Source organism: Mauremys mutica, chromosome 15 (genome assembly GCF_020497125.1).
Source record: "Mauremys mutica isolate MM-2020 ecotype Southern chromosome 15, ASM2049712v1, whole genome shotgun sequence".
In the NCBI taxonomy this organism is placed as follows: Eukaryota; Metazoa; Chordata; order Testudines; family Geoemydidae; genus Mauremys; species Mauremys mutica.
In genome coordinates, this window is record NC_059086.1 from 3,153,514 (window position 1) to 3,168,534 (window position 15,021).

The 15,021-nt window shown below is 56.4% G+C and overlaps 1 protein-coding gene across 1 annotated transcript; it reads right to left on the reverse strand.

Annotated features, from left to right (window-relative positions):
• Positions 1-633: 633 nt before the first annotated feature.
• On the reverse strand, positions 634-13,220 carry ECH1 (enoyl-CoA hydratase 1). The gene is made up of 10 exons (XM_044988787.1): positions 13,080-13,220; positions 10,183-10,360; positions 8,583-8,671; positions 8,180-8,304; positions 6,772-6,820; positions 6,199-6,263; positions 3,806-3,876; positions 3,052-3,123; positions 2,425-2,575; positions 634-914 (listed from the first exon to the last, which is right to left on the reverse strand). The coding sequence occupies exons 1-10, from the start codon at positions 13,126-13,128 to the stop codon at positions 810-812; spliced, it is 954 nt and encodes a 317-aa protein (XP_044844722.1). The 5' UTR covers positions 13,129-13,220; the 3' UTR covers positions 634-809.
• Between the last annotated feature and the right edge of the window lie 1,801 nt (positions 13,221-15,021).

Below are 15,021 nucleotides of genomic sequence, written 5' to 3' on the forward strand. Positions count from 1 at the left end.
AGGGCTGTGAGCAGCCCGGGGCTGGGTGCTCCAGGGAGATGTTGAGAGGTTGCCAAGTGCCCATCTCTGGCCGGGGGGTGGGAGGGAGAGAAAGAGCTTGTGTGGCCCCTGGAGGCAGGGGGCTGAGCCCTGGCAACGACCCCCATGGCTCCCTCATGCTAAGGGGATGCATCAAACCCCCTTTCCCCTGCTGGGCTCCCCACCCCCCACCCCCCACTTTAGCTCGGGGGCCTGAGCCAGCAGCAAGGGGGCAGAGCGCACCTGCTGTACGGCCAAGCCCAGGGCAGGGGAAGCCCTAGCGGTCCCTGGGGGCTGATGCCCCCCCTCTGTGCCCCCTCCTAGGGGCAGGGTGGCTCACACTGCATTTCAGCCTCCGCCAGCTGCCTGGTGTAGGCCTGAGATTCCTGCTTTCCCCCTCCACCACCTGGGGGGCAGGAAGAGAAGGTGTCTCACCAGACACCCCCCAGTAGCTTGGGTAATGGCTACAGTGGCCACCCCCCTCCAGCTTGCTCCTTCCAGCCACCCCCTGGGGCTCCCTTTCCCCATGTTCAAAGCCTGGACGCCTCCCTCCGGGCCACGCGGCTGCTCACGGCCCCACTGCTCAGCCCCAGACCTCACGCAGCAGGGGGCAGGTTTGCTTGGGTTTCAGTTTATTAATAAACTCAGCTCTGGGTTGATCTCATTGGTGGCTTCTTCTGCTACGAAACGAGCGTTTGGGGCTAGCGCAGGCCCCAGGGCCTGACCCAGAACGGGGGTCGGGGGGGATCACAGTAAAGGCACCGGGGGCTCAGAGTCCGACTGAGCCGCAGCTACATCTTGGAGTACACGACGTCCTTGGGGCTCTTCTTCTCCACGGCAGCCTGGGCAGATTTCATGAGGTCCTCAGTCTGCAGCATGCTCATGTTCCAGGTGGCCTGGGGGGAGGCAGGGCAGGTAAAGGGGGCAGGAGAGCCGCTGAGGGGAGGGAAACGCGCTGGGCCACTCACCTCTAACCACAGGAGGCTGCAGGCAGAGTTCCAGGGCAGGGGCTGCAGGTCGGGATTGAGGGGCACCAGCAGAACTGTGTGTGTGGGGAGCCCAGGGGGCTGGGGATCGGGAATGAGGGGCACTGGCAGAGCTGTGGGGGGGAGCCCGGGGGCCGGGAATGAGGGGCACTGGCAGAGCTGTGTGTGGGGAGGCCAGGGGCCAGGAATGAGGGGCGCTGGCACAGCTGTGTGTGGGGAGCCCGGGGGCCGGGAATGAGGGGCACTGGCAGAGCTGTGTGTGGGGAGCCCGGGGGCCGGGAATGAGGGGCACTGGCACAGCTGCGTGTGGGGAGCCCGGGGGCCGGGAATGAGGGGCACTGGCAGAGCTGTGTGTGGGGAGCCCGGGGGCCGGGAATGAGGGGCACTGGCAGAGCTGTGTGTGGGGATCCCGGGGGCCGGGAATGAGGGGCACTGGCAGAGCTGTGTGTGGGGAGCCCGGGGGCCGGGAATGAGGGGCGCTGGCAGAGCTGTGTGTGGGGAGCCCGGGGGCCGGGAATGAGGGGCGCTGGCAGAGCTGTGTGTGGGGAGCCCGGGGGCCGGGAATGAGGGGCACTGGCAGAGCTGTGTGTGGGGAGCCCGGGGGCCGGGAATGAGGGGCGCTGGCACAGCTGTGTGTGGGGAGCCCGGGAATGAGGGGCACTGGCACAGCTGTGTGTGGGGAGCCCGGGGGCCGGGAATGAGGGGCACTGGCACAGCTGTGTGTGGGGAGCCCGGGGGCCGGGAATGAGGGGCGCTGGCACAGCTGTGTGTGGGGAGCCCGGGGGCCGGGAATGAGGGGCGCTGGCACAGCTGTGTGTGGGGAGGCCAGGGGCTGGGAATGAGGGGCACTGGCAGAGCTGTGGGGGGGGAGCCCGGGGGCCGGGAATGAGGGGCACTGGCACAGCTGTGGGGGGGAGCCCGGGGGCCGGGAATGAGGGGCACTGGCACAGCTGTGTGTGGGGAGCCCGGGGGCCGGGAATGAGGGGCACTGGCAGAGCTGTGTGTGGGGAGCCCGGGGGCCGGGAATGAGGGGCACTGGCAGAGCTGTGTGTGGGGAGCCCGGGAATGAGGGGCACTGGCACAGCTGTGTGTGGGGAGCCCGGGGGCCGGGAATGAGGGGCACTGGCAGAGCTGTGTGTGGGGAGCCCGGGGGCCGGGAATGAGGGGCACTGGCAGAGCTGTGTGTGGGGAGCCCGGGAATGAGGGGCACTGGCACAGCTGTGTGTGGGGAGCCCGGGGGCCGGGAATGAGGGGCACTGGCACAGCTGTGTGTGGGGAGCCCGGGGGCCGGGAATGAGGGCACTGGCAGAGCTGTGTGTGGGGAGCCCGGGGGCCGGGAATGAGGGCACTGGCAGAGCTGTGTGTGGGGAGCCCAGGGGGCTGTGGGTCAGGGCTAGGGGGCAGCAGCTTGGTTGCTCACCATGTACCGCAGGCCCTCGGACACGGAGTGGTCCCTGGAGTAGATCAGGTTGACCTTGGTGCCCTGCACGGCCACGGGGCTCTTGCCAGCAATGTCGGCCGCCAGCTCGAAGGCGCCCTCCAGCATGGCCTGCTTGTCCTGGAAAACCCGGCTGGGGAGAGGGAGGAGCCATGTGGAGCTAAGGGGGGCACCCCGACCCCCAGAGCCGGGACACCGTGCCCACCCCCGCCTTGCGGATGGGACAGAACCAGTTCGCAGCAGCGGGGTCTCCAGCCAGTCGCAGTGCACATCACGACAGGGGGTGTGGCCCAGAGCCCTCCCGGTGGCTCTACCCTACAGACCCATGCAGTGGGGGGAGGAAGCCCTCAGCCTGCATAGGCCTCTCTGCTGTCCTCACACGCTCAGGAATGGGGACGACTCGGTTCTATCCCCAGCTCTGGCGGGGGAGCCAGGACTCCCGGGTCTCCTCCCAAAACAGCCACAGACTTAGCAGTTTAGGAGAAACCCCCCAAGCCCTCTCTGTGCCTCCCTTTAGCCAGCTGTGTGTTGGCAGCACAGGCTGCTTCGCCTCTGGAAGGAAGGGGGGGCATTCGCTCCCCTGGGTAACGTGCTCATGGGGGCAGCTACCTGACCAGGCCGCTGCTCTCAGCTTCTGGAGCCATCATCTTGCGGGCGGTGAAGGCCAGTTCATTCACCAGGCTGGGGAGGGAGAGCACAGGGACAGGTGTGAGCATGACACACACCCCCACACCCCCCTCGGGGAGAGGCTGCACCTTGCCAGCTATGCTGTACGGATCCCTCCTCCACGTCTCCCCTCTCCCTCTGCCAGCACAGCAAGCCTGCGGCCCTGCCCTGCCGGAAACACGGCTACTCCCTGACACCCAGCCAGCTTCCAGGGGCGCTGGGCGACCAGTGGGGTGTCCTAGGTGGGGGAGAATGGATCCTTCAGCTGGGCTGGAGCTCCCTGCAGTCTCTCTAAGCGCCACAGACCTTGGGCTGTCCCCACTCCCCTCCCCAGCAAGGTCCCGTGGGCAGAGGCCACAGGGCGACGCATGAGCCAGCCCAGAATGTGGCAATTCAATTCAAGGAGCAGGGCCAGGCAGAGGCAGCGATGCTCAAATTGCAAGGCAAGGATGGGGTCAAAGGTGGAATCGGCTCCCCACGATGGGGGGCTGTGGCGAGACCTGGGGTGAAGGAGGACAGGGCCCGGAGAAGTGTGAAAGGGGCATTTTTCCAGGCGCTGACGCTCAGATTCTGTGGCACCCAACCGAACCCCCAGGGCCGCTAGCTACCACGGATCCGCCAGCTCCCAGTCACCTGACTGCCCCTTTTAATGGGGCTGGGGAGAATCCCACGTTTGAAACCCGCCGCAGGTACATACCTCTGGTTCCCGATGATCCTAGGCAAGCGCTGCAGCGTGCCCACGTCTGCCGCCAGCCCGATATCCACCTCCTGCAAGGGGGGAGAGAAGGGCAGGGCTCAGACACCCTCGTGCCTAGACGCGAGGCAGAAGGGGCATCAGCTCACTGGGCCACACGAAACACAAGGTGTGGGGGGGGGGGGGCATCAGACCAACCATGATCCGTGAGGAAACAGCCCTGGCTACACAACGGCAGCAGGGACGGAACCCAGGTCTTAAACCACGAACCTCTCCTGCCTCAGCTAAAAAACCCAGCTCTGCTGGCCAGGGCTGCAGAAGGCGCCATATGAGGCTCAGCCACCACTAAAGGGAGCCACCTGGAGCTGGGGTAAGGAAGGTGGCTGTAGCAATTGTTGCAGAGGGAATGGCACGTTTGCCAGCCAATCACTCTGCTTCTATCAGCCACCCCCTTTTTGCCTTTGACAACATAAACTCTTCCAAGCAGCGACGGTCTTGCTATACCTGTCCAGCACCTGCTACCAGAATCCTGTGATGGACTGAAAAGTGGGTTACGATTGTGATCTGTTACTTTAAATGCTCTGGGGTTTTCCTGGTCCTGCTGGCAGGCCAGGGGGGTGCTGTAGGAAAACGGGAGATCAGACTGAGTCAGCAAAGAGCCAGCTCAGAGTAAATTAGGGTGAGCTGAGCCCCTCTGCCTCAGAGAGCAGCCTGCTTTGTCTTGCTCTGGTTTGGGGCGCTGGTGTGTTAGGATTGTGGATTCTAAGCAATAAAGTTATGCAGCAACCTTTCAGTGAGAGTATTGTGTGTTTTTATCTAACTTGTGTGTGTGAGTACATCACTAACATAACTCTAACGCATCGTCACCAAGCCACAGAGCTGACATAAATGGGTTCTCTGGGCTATTGGTTTAGGCGCTCAGCATATTCAGGCATCAGTACAAATCCCAAAGGGGTTCTGCAGAACCGTGAAAGGCAACTGTGACTCAGGGATCTCTTGATGCCGCCTGCCATAGGGGTACATAAGGGTATAGGGAGCCCATGGGTTCACCAAAAGGGTCATGTAAGACCTCTACTGAAACCCTGCGTCACACTGGTCATTGTAATCACTGCAAAATTTAAGTAAAGAAAATAGTGAAGAGTTATATATATGCTGAAAATTCTGTTCTTCAGGGCTGTAGTTGAAAGCGGGTCACTCAAAGGTAGTGTGCCTTGGGACAAACGTCTCCAGACAGGGAATGGGAGACCCTTCTCTCACTGCGTGTCATACAATAGGCGTCTATTAGCATGCCAATGCCCGTGAAGAGCCGGAAAAGACATCAGAAGGAAATTAACAAGAAGAGCTAAACAGCAGGGGAAGAGAGGAGATGCCCTATTTTGAGGTGAACATCACAGGTCTGTTTTTGATATTTTGGGGGTGCAGAGACACAACCTGGCACCTTTCACCTAGGAAGTAAACTTGTTGAAAACACTGGGGTTATGCTATCTTCTAGGAGACGGGGGGATGCCCTGTTAGCAAAGGGGAGGCTCTAAGGTCTGGTCTACACTGGGGGGGAGGGGTCGAACTAAGGTACGCGACTTCAGCTACGTGAATAGCGTAGCTGAAGTCGAACTACCTTAGTTCGACTGACTTACCCGTCCTGATGCCGCGGGATCGAAGTCCGCGGCTCCCCCGTTGACTAGGCCACCGCCGTTCGCGGTGGTGGAGTTCCGGAGTCGACGGGAGCGCGTTCGGAGTTTGAACTATCGCGTCTAGATTAGACGTGATAGTTCGAACTCCGAGAAGTCGAACGCGCTCCTGTCGACCCGGCGGTAAGTATGGACCTACCCTAAGAACCGTTATGATTTTGTTTTATATGTAACCGTTTGTTTCCAATCTTCTCACTTGCTAGCACTTGAATCTCTGTTTGACAATAAACTTATTCACACTCTACATAATTGCATTGAGTCTTACAAGCAACTCAATGTGTATTTTTCTTTTGGGAATAGTGGATCTGAGAGTTCTGCACAGCAGGGGCTGGGCACTCCAGAGGATGATCCCAGGGCTCATGAGTTAGTGTGCGCCTATCGCTACCTGTATAGAGAAAGCCGGGCCAGAGCCTGGTGGTTTCAGGACGCTGATCCACAGACCAGACCGCCTCCGAGGTGCCTGAAAACCCTGGATGCCCCTGGGAAGCATCAAATGAGCTCGGATTCTGGAGGACAATTGCACAGCTGCATAAATGCCTTATATTCCGCGGTGTGGAAAACACAGAGCAGTGCTGCTGGCACGTTACAAAGTAATAGAGCCAGAAAAGCACAGTGCTGTCCCAGCATGCCCCAAAACATGCTTAAAAAGCCAGCAACAATCCAATTTCTGCCCTCAAAATGAAGGGCAGCAGAGGGCCAGGGACATACCTTAACTTGGAACCATGCATCCTGGGTGCAATACCGGATATCACAGGCAGAGATCAGGTCTACACCTGCAAAGGGAACCGACAGTCGTTCTGGTCCTGCTGTAACATTCCCACATCTCCACCCCTTCCGCCTTCCTGTCCTCGTTCTCCTCTCTCTGGTGCCAGGAGTCTCCAGGGAGGTTCAGACAAGGCTTCCCCGTGGGGCATCCCCTACATGGATGGGTGCACGGCGCCCCCTAGTGCTGTGTGGGGTTCAATACTAACTCAGAGGGAAGGGTGCCCCCTACTGATTCACTGATATAACTGCTGGCTTTCTCCATCGATCCCTGGCCTTGCTGTGAGGCTGCCAACTAGTGTCAGTTCTGAGGGCAGTTTGGACGCCTCTCTGCTGGGAGTCGCACCCTCAGCACACTCGTCGCACACAGGCTGCTGAACAGCCAGCACCTTCGGTCCCTCACGGCCTGCGCCAGTTTGGAAGCAGGGATCTAAGACGTGAAAGGCTCCGCAGCCTATTGCTGATTCCAGCCCATCTCACCCCCATGAGGAGCCCCATTCCCAATCCAATGGGTCTCACCTCCCCCAATGCAGCCTCCGTGGACAGCAGCAATCACAGGCTTTGGACACTGGAAGAAAGCCAAGAGGACATTAATCAGAGGAGCCAAAGCAAATCAGCCCCTGCCCAGCTCGGAAACCCACTACTAAGGGTAGCCGGGACGCTGGCTCGTTGGGGCTTCTAAGCCCTGCTCTGTCCAGATGGGCCAGGTTCTTGCTCACGTCCTGACTTCAGAGCTGACAGTGGGGCCACAAGAAGCTGGGGGCTGCAGGGAAACCCCGATACAATGGGAGAAGGGCAGGGAACACTCCCCCCAAGGAGGGTTGGTGCAGGGAGCTACAGCGCTAGCCAGGGGTGTAGTCCCAGGAAGATGCTTGGATGCAGTTCTTGGTGATCCCAGGGCATGTTATTGTTGTTATATGTATTATCGTAGGGCCCATGAGCTCTAGTCATGAACCAGGCCCCCATGGTGCTATTTCTATGGCGACTAGGTATATTACAATAGCACCCAGGTGCCCCAGTCATGGCCCAGCCCCCATTGTGCCAGGTGCTGTATATTTTTATTACTACTGTATTAAGGGTATTATTGTAGCACTGCCCCTCCTTGTCACGCTAATGTCTTGGGACCAACACAGCTACGACAACACTGTAAGCGACGAGGGATGAAAGTTAAGGATGTATTATACGATAATACTGAAGCAAGCATGCACAAAAGACTTTACAGCAGGCACCAGCGTCCCAAGCATGTGCTTGGGGCAGCATTTTTCAAGGGGCGGCACTTTTGAAGGGGCAGCACTCCGGCCCTTGTTTGTTTGTTTTTTTGTTGCATGGGGTGGCAAAAATCCCGGAGCCAGCCCTGCTTTATAGCATAATAATTTCATATTTATACTTGCATTTTAAGATGAAATAACATTAAGGGGCAATTCATTTTTTTGATGAAGAAATTGGTAAAGGGTTTTTTTCTTAAGCTGTGCATGAAGCTTTCTACAAATTGGGAGCTACCCTATTTATAATGAATTATAAGCTGATTAATATTAAATTTACTTTTTTTGATATTTAATTTTTATACTCAAATATGTTATTGGCTATTAATAATATTATTTTAATGATCATTCGCATCAATGCAAATTCTGCAGTTGCTAATATTTCAAACCATTTAAAAATTCCGCATACACCACTTGTTAAAACGAAAACATATTTACGACCATGACTCATGGCTGTGGCTGGAGTCACGACTATTCATACTTTTTATTTACTCCTCCTAACAAACTTAACTTTAGCTAGTCTGAAGTTTAGGCTTTAAGGCCTGCTTTCTACTTGCATTTCATACACACGATTAGCATAAGCAAACATTTCCCTCTTAGTCCACACCAGGCAAGAACATCTTCCTGGCAGGACAGGTGCTTGTGTCCCTGCCGAGCCTTCTCACCCTCTCCAACACCGTGAAGCTCTCCTGATACTCCCTGATCTTCTTGCGCAGGTTCCACGCCTTGCGAGCCGTGTCGTCCCCTTCCACCATCACAAACACGCTGCCCATCTCCATGAGGTCGATGCCTGCGGGCAGGAGGGAAATCACAGACACCCCTACTTCAATCACAAGAGTACCGATCGACCTCCCCGTGGCGCTGCAGGCCCCGATCTAGGGACTGGACACGCAGCTGCTAAGACACTGACTGCTAATGGTGAGGTCGGGGCCCCCGGGGTCATGCAGGACTGGGGGAGGGGACTCACACCTGAGACTGATGTTGCTCAGGGAACCCACCCCATCTACATAACACATAAGCCACTCATCTGAGGCTCTCCCCGCGTCCAGCACATTCGGGTTTCCTTACCGGCAGTGAATAGCTTCCCGGCACCCGACACCACCACTGCGTGGCACTCTGAGTCCTGGGCAATCTTGTTGAAACACGCCACCATCTCCCTGCAGGGATCAGAGCAATGGGAGATCAGCCGGGCTCTCGCTAGAGGAACAGTTACTTCAGCCATCCCAAAAAATTACTAAAACCCTCACCCCTAATTCTTGAGAGCACCCCGCTCACTCTCTAGGGGCGAGAAAGGAGTTCAGACTCAGACCCATTGGCTGATCCAGACACCAGTCCCACCGGGCACCAGGCTGAGACCCAACCAGCTCCAACAAGTTTCAAGGCCAGTTCCCTGCCTGTTGGATATCACTTGGGGACGAGGCTCTTACAGTGCAAAGACGGTTGGCTTAGAGGAGACACATGGCACAGCACGAGTGCAAGAGAATCAAAACCACTTTGTTTTTGATCTCTTGGGTGGTGAGAGATCAGAGACAGGCTAAAACTGGGGAAGGACATGGAAACATCCCAGCTCAGGGTGAGGATGGTAAAGCATCAGCGACCCCAGCTAAGAACATCCTATCGGCAGCACCTCACCGGGAAACATGCTGCTTTAGAAGAGGGCTTTATAGGCCAGCTGTGCTGAAAAGGAATCTGCGGCAGAGGCAGGAATCGAACCCAGGTCTTCTGAGCCCCAGCCCCTAAACACAAACCTTCCTTTCACCAGACCTCTCCAGTTCACCAGGACTGCTCCCAGCCATTCCAGGAAATCAGCTGTGGCTTCTCCCAATACAGCTTTCTCCCATCACACATCCCCTTTCCAGGGTTTCTCAACCCGTAAGTTGCAACTCCAACTTGGGTGGCCTGAATGTGTCAAATGGCCAGGCAGGAGGCCCATGGGGGGAGGGAGGGTGTCCTGCCCCCAGGGTGGGGTGGGAAGGTTGCAGAGCTCACTGTGCATGCATCCCACAAGGGCAGCTCCAGTCCCGTGGGGCTGGCTGGGCACGGCTCCCCACTCCGAGCACTGTTACATGGTGCACATTGTTACAAGTTTGGCCCATCTACCCCTCCATCATGACAAAGGGGTGGTTGGGCCAAACCTGAGTGGCGCTGCGTCCCCGTACCCCAGGTCGCCATGCTGGGAGCAGAGCCGAGCCAGCCCTTTGGGACAGGAGCCACTGCTGTGGTACGCGTGGTGTACTTAGTACGTATCACATTGATTTGTATATTCTACAGCGAGGGTAAGAAATATGTAGTAAGCCAGATGTGTTTGGCTTATTTTAGCACTACGGCTATTTACCGGGTTACAAACCATCAAGATTTACAAATTGGTCCTAATCCCAGAATGGGTGAGAACCACTGTACTCCAATGCTGCCCCACCCTGATGCTGTCACATTCGGTTCTGGGCTCACTGGGGCAGAAATCTGATTGAGATTTGACCCAGTTCACCCACCGCCTGGCAGAGCAACGTGTGCTGTCGACACCACAAGAACAGCCACTAACTGGCTGCTTCCCTCTCCTTGCTTGTTTCTTGTTGTCTAGGGACACAATCTAGCCTCAGCATATGGGGATGGGGGGGGGCGGTGCTAGGGGACCTCTCACAGGCCCCTCCACCAGCGTTCCTAGGATTACCTCCAGAACACTGTATTCATGGCGTTCCGTTTGTCCGGCCGGTTCAGCTCCACGTGGAACACTTTCTCCCGCACCCGGGACACCTTCAGAGTCTCATAGCTGTGAGATGCATGAGGCTGCTCTGGGGCCGACGACATGGCTCTGAAGCTAAGCAGTGGCTGAATCTGAGCAGACAGCTCTGGGAAAATAGAAACACGGCCTATTAACATCAGGGATCCCAGCACAGGAGAATTCCCTGTGAGGGGGTACTGGGCTGCACTATTAAATGGGGCAGAGTTTGGTAAACATAAGAGGAGCAGTGTAGCCCAATGGATAGGGCACAGGAGACTCAGGACTCCTGGGTTCTATTCTTGGCTCTGCCACAGACCTCAGGCACATCCCTGTCCCCCCATATCTGAGTTTCCCCTCCCACCCCTTGTCTATTTCATCGGTAAGCTCTGACACAGAGACTGTCTGCATATTGCACAGCACAAAGGGGCCTAGGGGTACATTCAGCGCCCCCACTGACTGCTGTGGGAGCTCCTCTGGGCTTGGCCCTTTTGAAAGTCAGTGCCTGAGTCGGACTTTCACAGCCCAAACGATGGAACCCAAGTTACAGTGTCTCAGCCTCTGTTTTCTTTGCCACGCAAAGATTAAAGCTCAGTGCTGCCTCTAATGCTCCATGCCTCTTGGCAGAGGCAAGGGTTTGGAAGAATAATTAACCAGGGGGCTGCATGGAGATGGAGCGATAAGATGCAGAGCACATAAGGAAGCTGGTGTCGTTTGAGAAAAGGAGGAGGGTGGGTTAAATTTTTCCAGGTGGTGCTTTTTTAAATCTTTCTCTAGGTGTGGAATTTATTATGCAATTTTATTTACACAGTGGTCCCCCCTCCCCCAATTTTATCACAGAAAAAAATACCCAGACTTCTCTCCGTCCTTCCTAGGGGATCTCAAACCTGCACAACTTGAGCAGCTATATTTATATGTAAGTGAGCAGACTGCTCTCTTGTTCATCTGCAGTGCCTTAATCCTCACCAACCACCTGACGGGGAGCAATATTAGCTGCATTTTGCAAACTGGGGAAACTGAGGCATAAAGTGGGGAAGTGACTTGCAACATCTAGAAAAAAAACCCAGGAGTCCTAGCCCCATGCCCCTCTCTGTTCTAACCACTAGAACACACTCCCTCTCAGAGCTAAGAACTGAACCTGAGTCTATACTCTCAGCCTCCCTGTTCTATCCACTAGACACCATTGTCCTCCCACAACCAGGTATAGAACCCAGGAGTCCTGACTCCCACCCTTCCTGTTCTAACCACTAGGCACCACTCCCCTGCCAGAGCTGGGATAGAACCCAGGAGTCGGGACCAGTTCTGTCACCTCAGGCAAGTCCCTTCCCCACTCTGCACCTCAGTTTCCTCAATTTTAGCGCAAGGACACTGAGCTACTTCCCAGAGCTGTGAGGCTGAATTCCCTCGCGTCCACAAAGGGCTTCCTGGGACAATACTCAACGCTGCACGTCAGTGCGGTGCTATCTGAGACGCAACCTTTCCCCTAGTGTCCTTTGAACAGGCTTTTGGAGTCTGGCTCATAAACAGCATGTTCACGTTGGAGGGGCGGGGGAGAGAGATGGGCAAGGAGCAAACAGCTCTGAACAAGTCTTTCACTGGGGCTGAACCTGGGTGCTCAGGCCACCCTGCTTCGCCTCTGTTTGCAAAATGTTTTCTCCTGAAAGATTCCACACACGTGCGCCCAGCAGAAGCCCTGGGAACTGGAGCAGATCCCGATCTAGCTATCTTCAGTACTTCTGTGCCACCGCCGCCGCCCCCCCTTACAGTAGCATCTGAGCACTGCCCCATCCTCCGGTGAGAGAGGGCACAGCTGGGCTAGTATTCCCATTGTACAACTGGGAAAACCGAGGGCTTGTCTACTCTTGAAATGCTTCAGCAGCACAGCCGCAGCGCTTCAGGGTAGACATGACTGACACCACTGGTGGCGGTTCTCCCATAGGCAATCCGCCTTCCTGAGAGGTGGTCAGCTGAAGAATTATCTACACGGGGGAAAGGGGAGGTTAGGACGGCATAACTGCGTCGCTCGGGGTGGGGATTTTTCACACCGCTGAGCGACATAGCTGAGCGTCAACCTAACTTTTGAGTGTAGGCCAGGCCGGACAAACGGTGCGAATAAGGGACTTGCCCCAGATCACACAGGGGAACCCCGGGGGGGAGGACAAGGGAGACACTGAACCTAGATCTCTCAAGGCCCGGCCCAGCATGTTAACCACCGGTTCGTCCTTCCTCTCGAGGGCCCAGCCTTGCCAGCGGATCCACGCAGACGCCCGCCGACTTATTTCAACGCAAGTCCGCCCAGGCCGATAAAAGCTGCCACCATCGGGTCCATAAACCGCGTCCACGTCACCGGGCATCCCCCGTGTAACGACGCCCAGCTCGTCGGAATCCGCAGGCCACACAAAGCAGGTCCACAGCCGTGTTCCCCGCGTTTCACCGGTGGGGAAACTGAGGCAGGGGCCAGGGACGTGCATCCCAGGCTCCCGCTGCCTCTGTAGGACGCACCTACCTGCTCATCAAGCCCCAGGGGACCTGCTGCTGCCAGCTGGATACTGACTGGGGGGTGGGGGGGCCACAACCTGCACAGGGATGGGGGGGGCATCTGAAATTAGGGGGGAGGGGTCAGCAGCAGGAGAGAACAAGGTGCCCTGGGGGGGGCGGCCCCCCTGCCACGCCCAGGAGGGGGGTGACCCTGGGGCTCCCCCAGGCGAAGTGGGGGGCTCCTAACCTGGGGGGGGCTGGACATGAAGGGGGTTCGCCCCCCCCCATGACTGACACGGGGGAGGGGCAGGTCAGGGTGCCAGGGGAGGGGTCAGAGGTCAGGGAGGGGTCAGCGGGTGCCTGTCCCTCACGTCTCCTCAGCAGCCCCCTCAGGACGGAGCCCGCAACCGCCGCCGCCATCGAAGCCTCCCGCGCTCCCGGCTCGCGCTGCGGCCGCTGCGCGCCCCCGAGTCCGGGGCAGAGCCCCGCCCCTAGTCACCTGACCCGTAGCCCCGCCCCCTCCGGCCGCCATTTTCACTAATGGCAGACCGAAGGAAAGATGGCGGCCTGTTCCCAGCCCCGCCCCCTCCGTCCGCCATGACACCCAGCGAGGCGGAAGGGGGCCCGTCCGCCATGACACCTACAGAGGCGGAAGTGGTACCCAACAGCTGCTACAGAGGCACATGGGGGGAGCTGAGTGGTGGCGTACAGCCACTGCAGCATGGGAGGCCCATCTGCCCCCAGCCACTGCTCCAGCTGATGCCTCCACCCCATCCCATCCCTCTCCCTGCTGCCCCACCTGCAGCATCCCACTCAGCCCAAGAGAACCCAGCCTTTGTCAACCCCCCCATAAACCGCCCCGCTCGTCTCCCCTTTCGCGGGGGGGTAAGTTTATTTTGGATGGCATCATACAGACCAAGCAGGCCCCGGTTTCTGGTGACTCCCGGCTGCGGTTGCTGAGCTGTTGGAAGTAAGGATTTACTCATCACTGCCTCCATACATCGCTGAGGACACAAAGATGCCTTCCACGACCTGCCGTCTAGCTTCTCGTGAACACACAAGGGGACAGCTTGCTTAATTAAAGGGCACAATATTAAACAGGTGTAATTGTGCATGGACACTTGGGGCAGTTTAATTTAAACCTGTTCCTAATTGTCTTAAATTAAACCAAAATAAATGTCCCCAGCAGACATTTAAAGTTAAAGGTGCAACTTTTAAAAAAAAAGCATTTAATGAGGCAGAATGTTCTTGCATAGTCACTGCTTTATCGTGCCTGATAGACCATCTTGATTCCTGGTTCTGTTATAAAATGCCAATAATGCACATTGGAAGACATAATCCCAACAACATATACACAATGATGGGATCTAAATTAGCTGTTTCCAGTCAAGAAAGGTTTTAGAATCATTGTGGATAGTTCTCTGAAAACATCTGCTCAATATGCAGCATCAGTCAAAGAAAGCTCACAGTGTTATGAACAATTAGGAAAGGGACAGAAAGTAAGAAAATATATTACTACTGTATAAATCCCACACCTTGAATGTTGCATGCAGTTCTGGTCACCCCATCTCAAAAAAAGATGATAGAATTAGAAAAAAGTACAGAGACAAAGGGGGAATGAATCAGCTTCCATATGAGGAGAGATTAAAAAGACAGGCTGAGGGGGGATATGATAGAAGTCTATAAAATCAGGAATGGTGTCATGAAAGTTAATTATTTATCCCTTCAAATAATACAAGAACCAGGACTCATGTAATAAAAATAATAGGCAGCAGCTTCAAGTATTTTTTTTCCCCCACACAATCTGTAGAAGCTGTTGCCAGGTGATGCTGTGAAGGCCAAAAGGATAAATGAGTTAAAAAAAAAATCAGATAAGTTCATGGAGGGTAGGTCCATTAATGGCTGTTAGCCAAGATGTTCAGGGACCCAACCTGTGCTCCCTCTAATTTTTCCTACCCATGTGCGGAATGAATTTTATGATGTTCACCAATATGGAGGTGATGTGTGGCACATCACCTTCATATTGGTGCACGTAGTGGGATGGGGCAGAGGGGTTTGGAGTACGGAAGGGGGCTCTGGCTGGGGATGAGGGGTTTGGGGTGCAGGAGGGTGCTCCGCGGCTACGGCAGGGAGAGAAGACTCCCCCCAGCTCTCTTTCTCTGTGAGGCTGGGGCTGCAGGATAGGCGCCTGTTCCCCAGCCCCAGCGGGTCACCCCAGCTGCATCTGGGCCCAGGCCGCAGAAGTTGGGGCCTGTGGAGGGGTGTGCCGGCCACAGATTTGGGCCACCACAGCAACCTGTGGAGCGAGCTAGG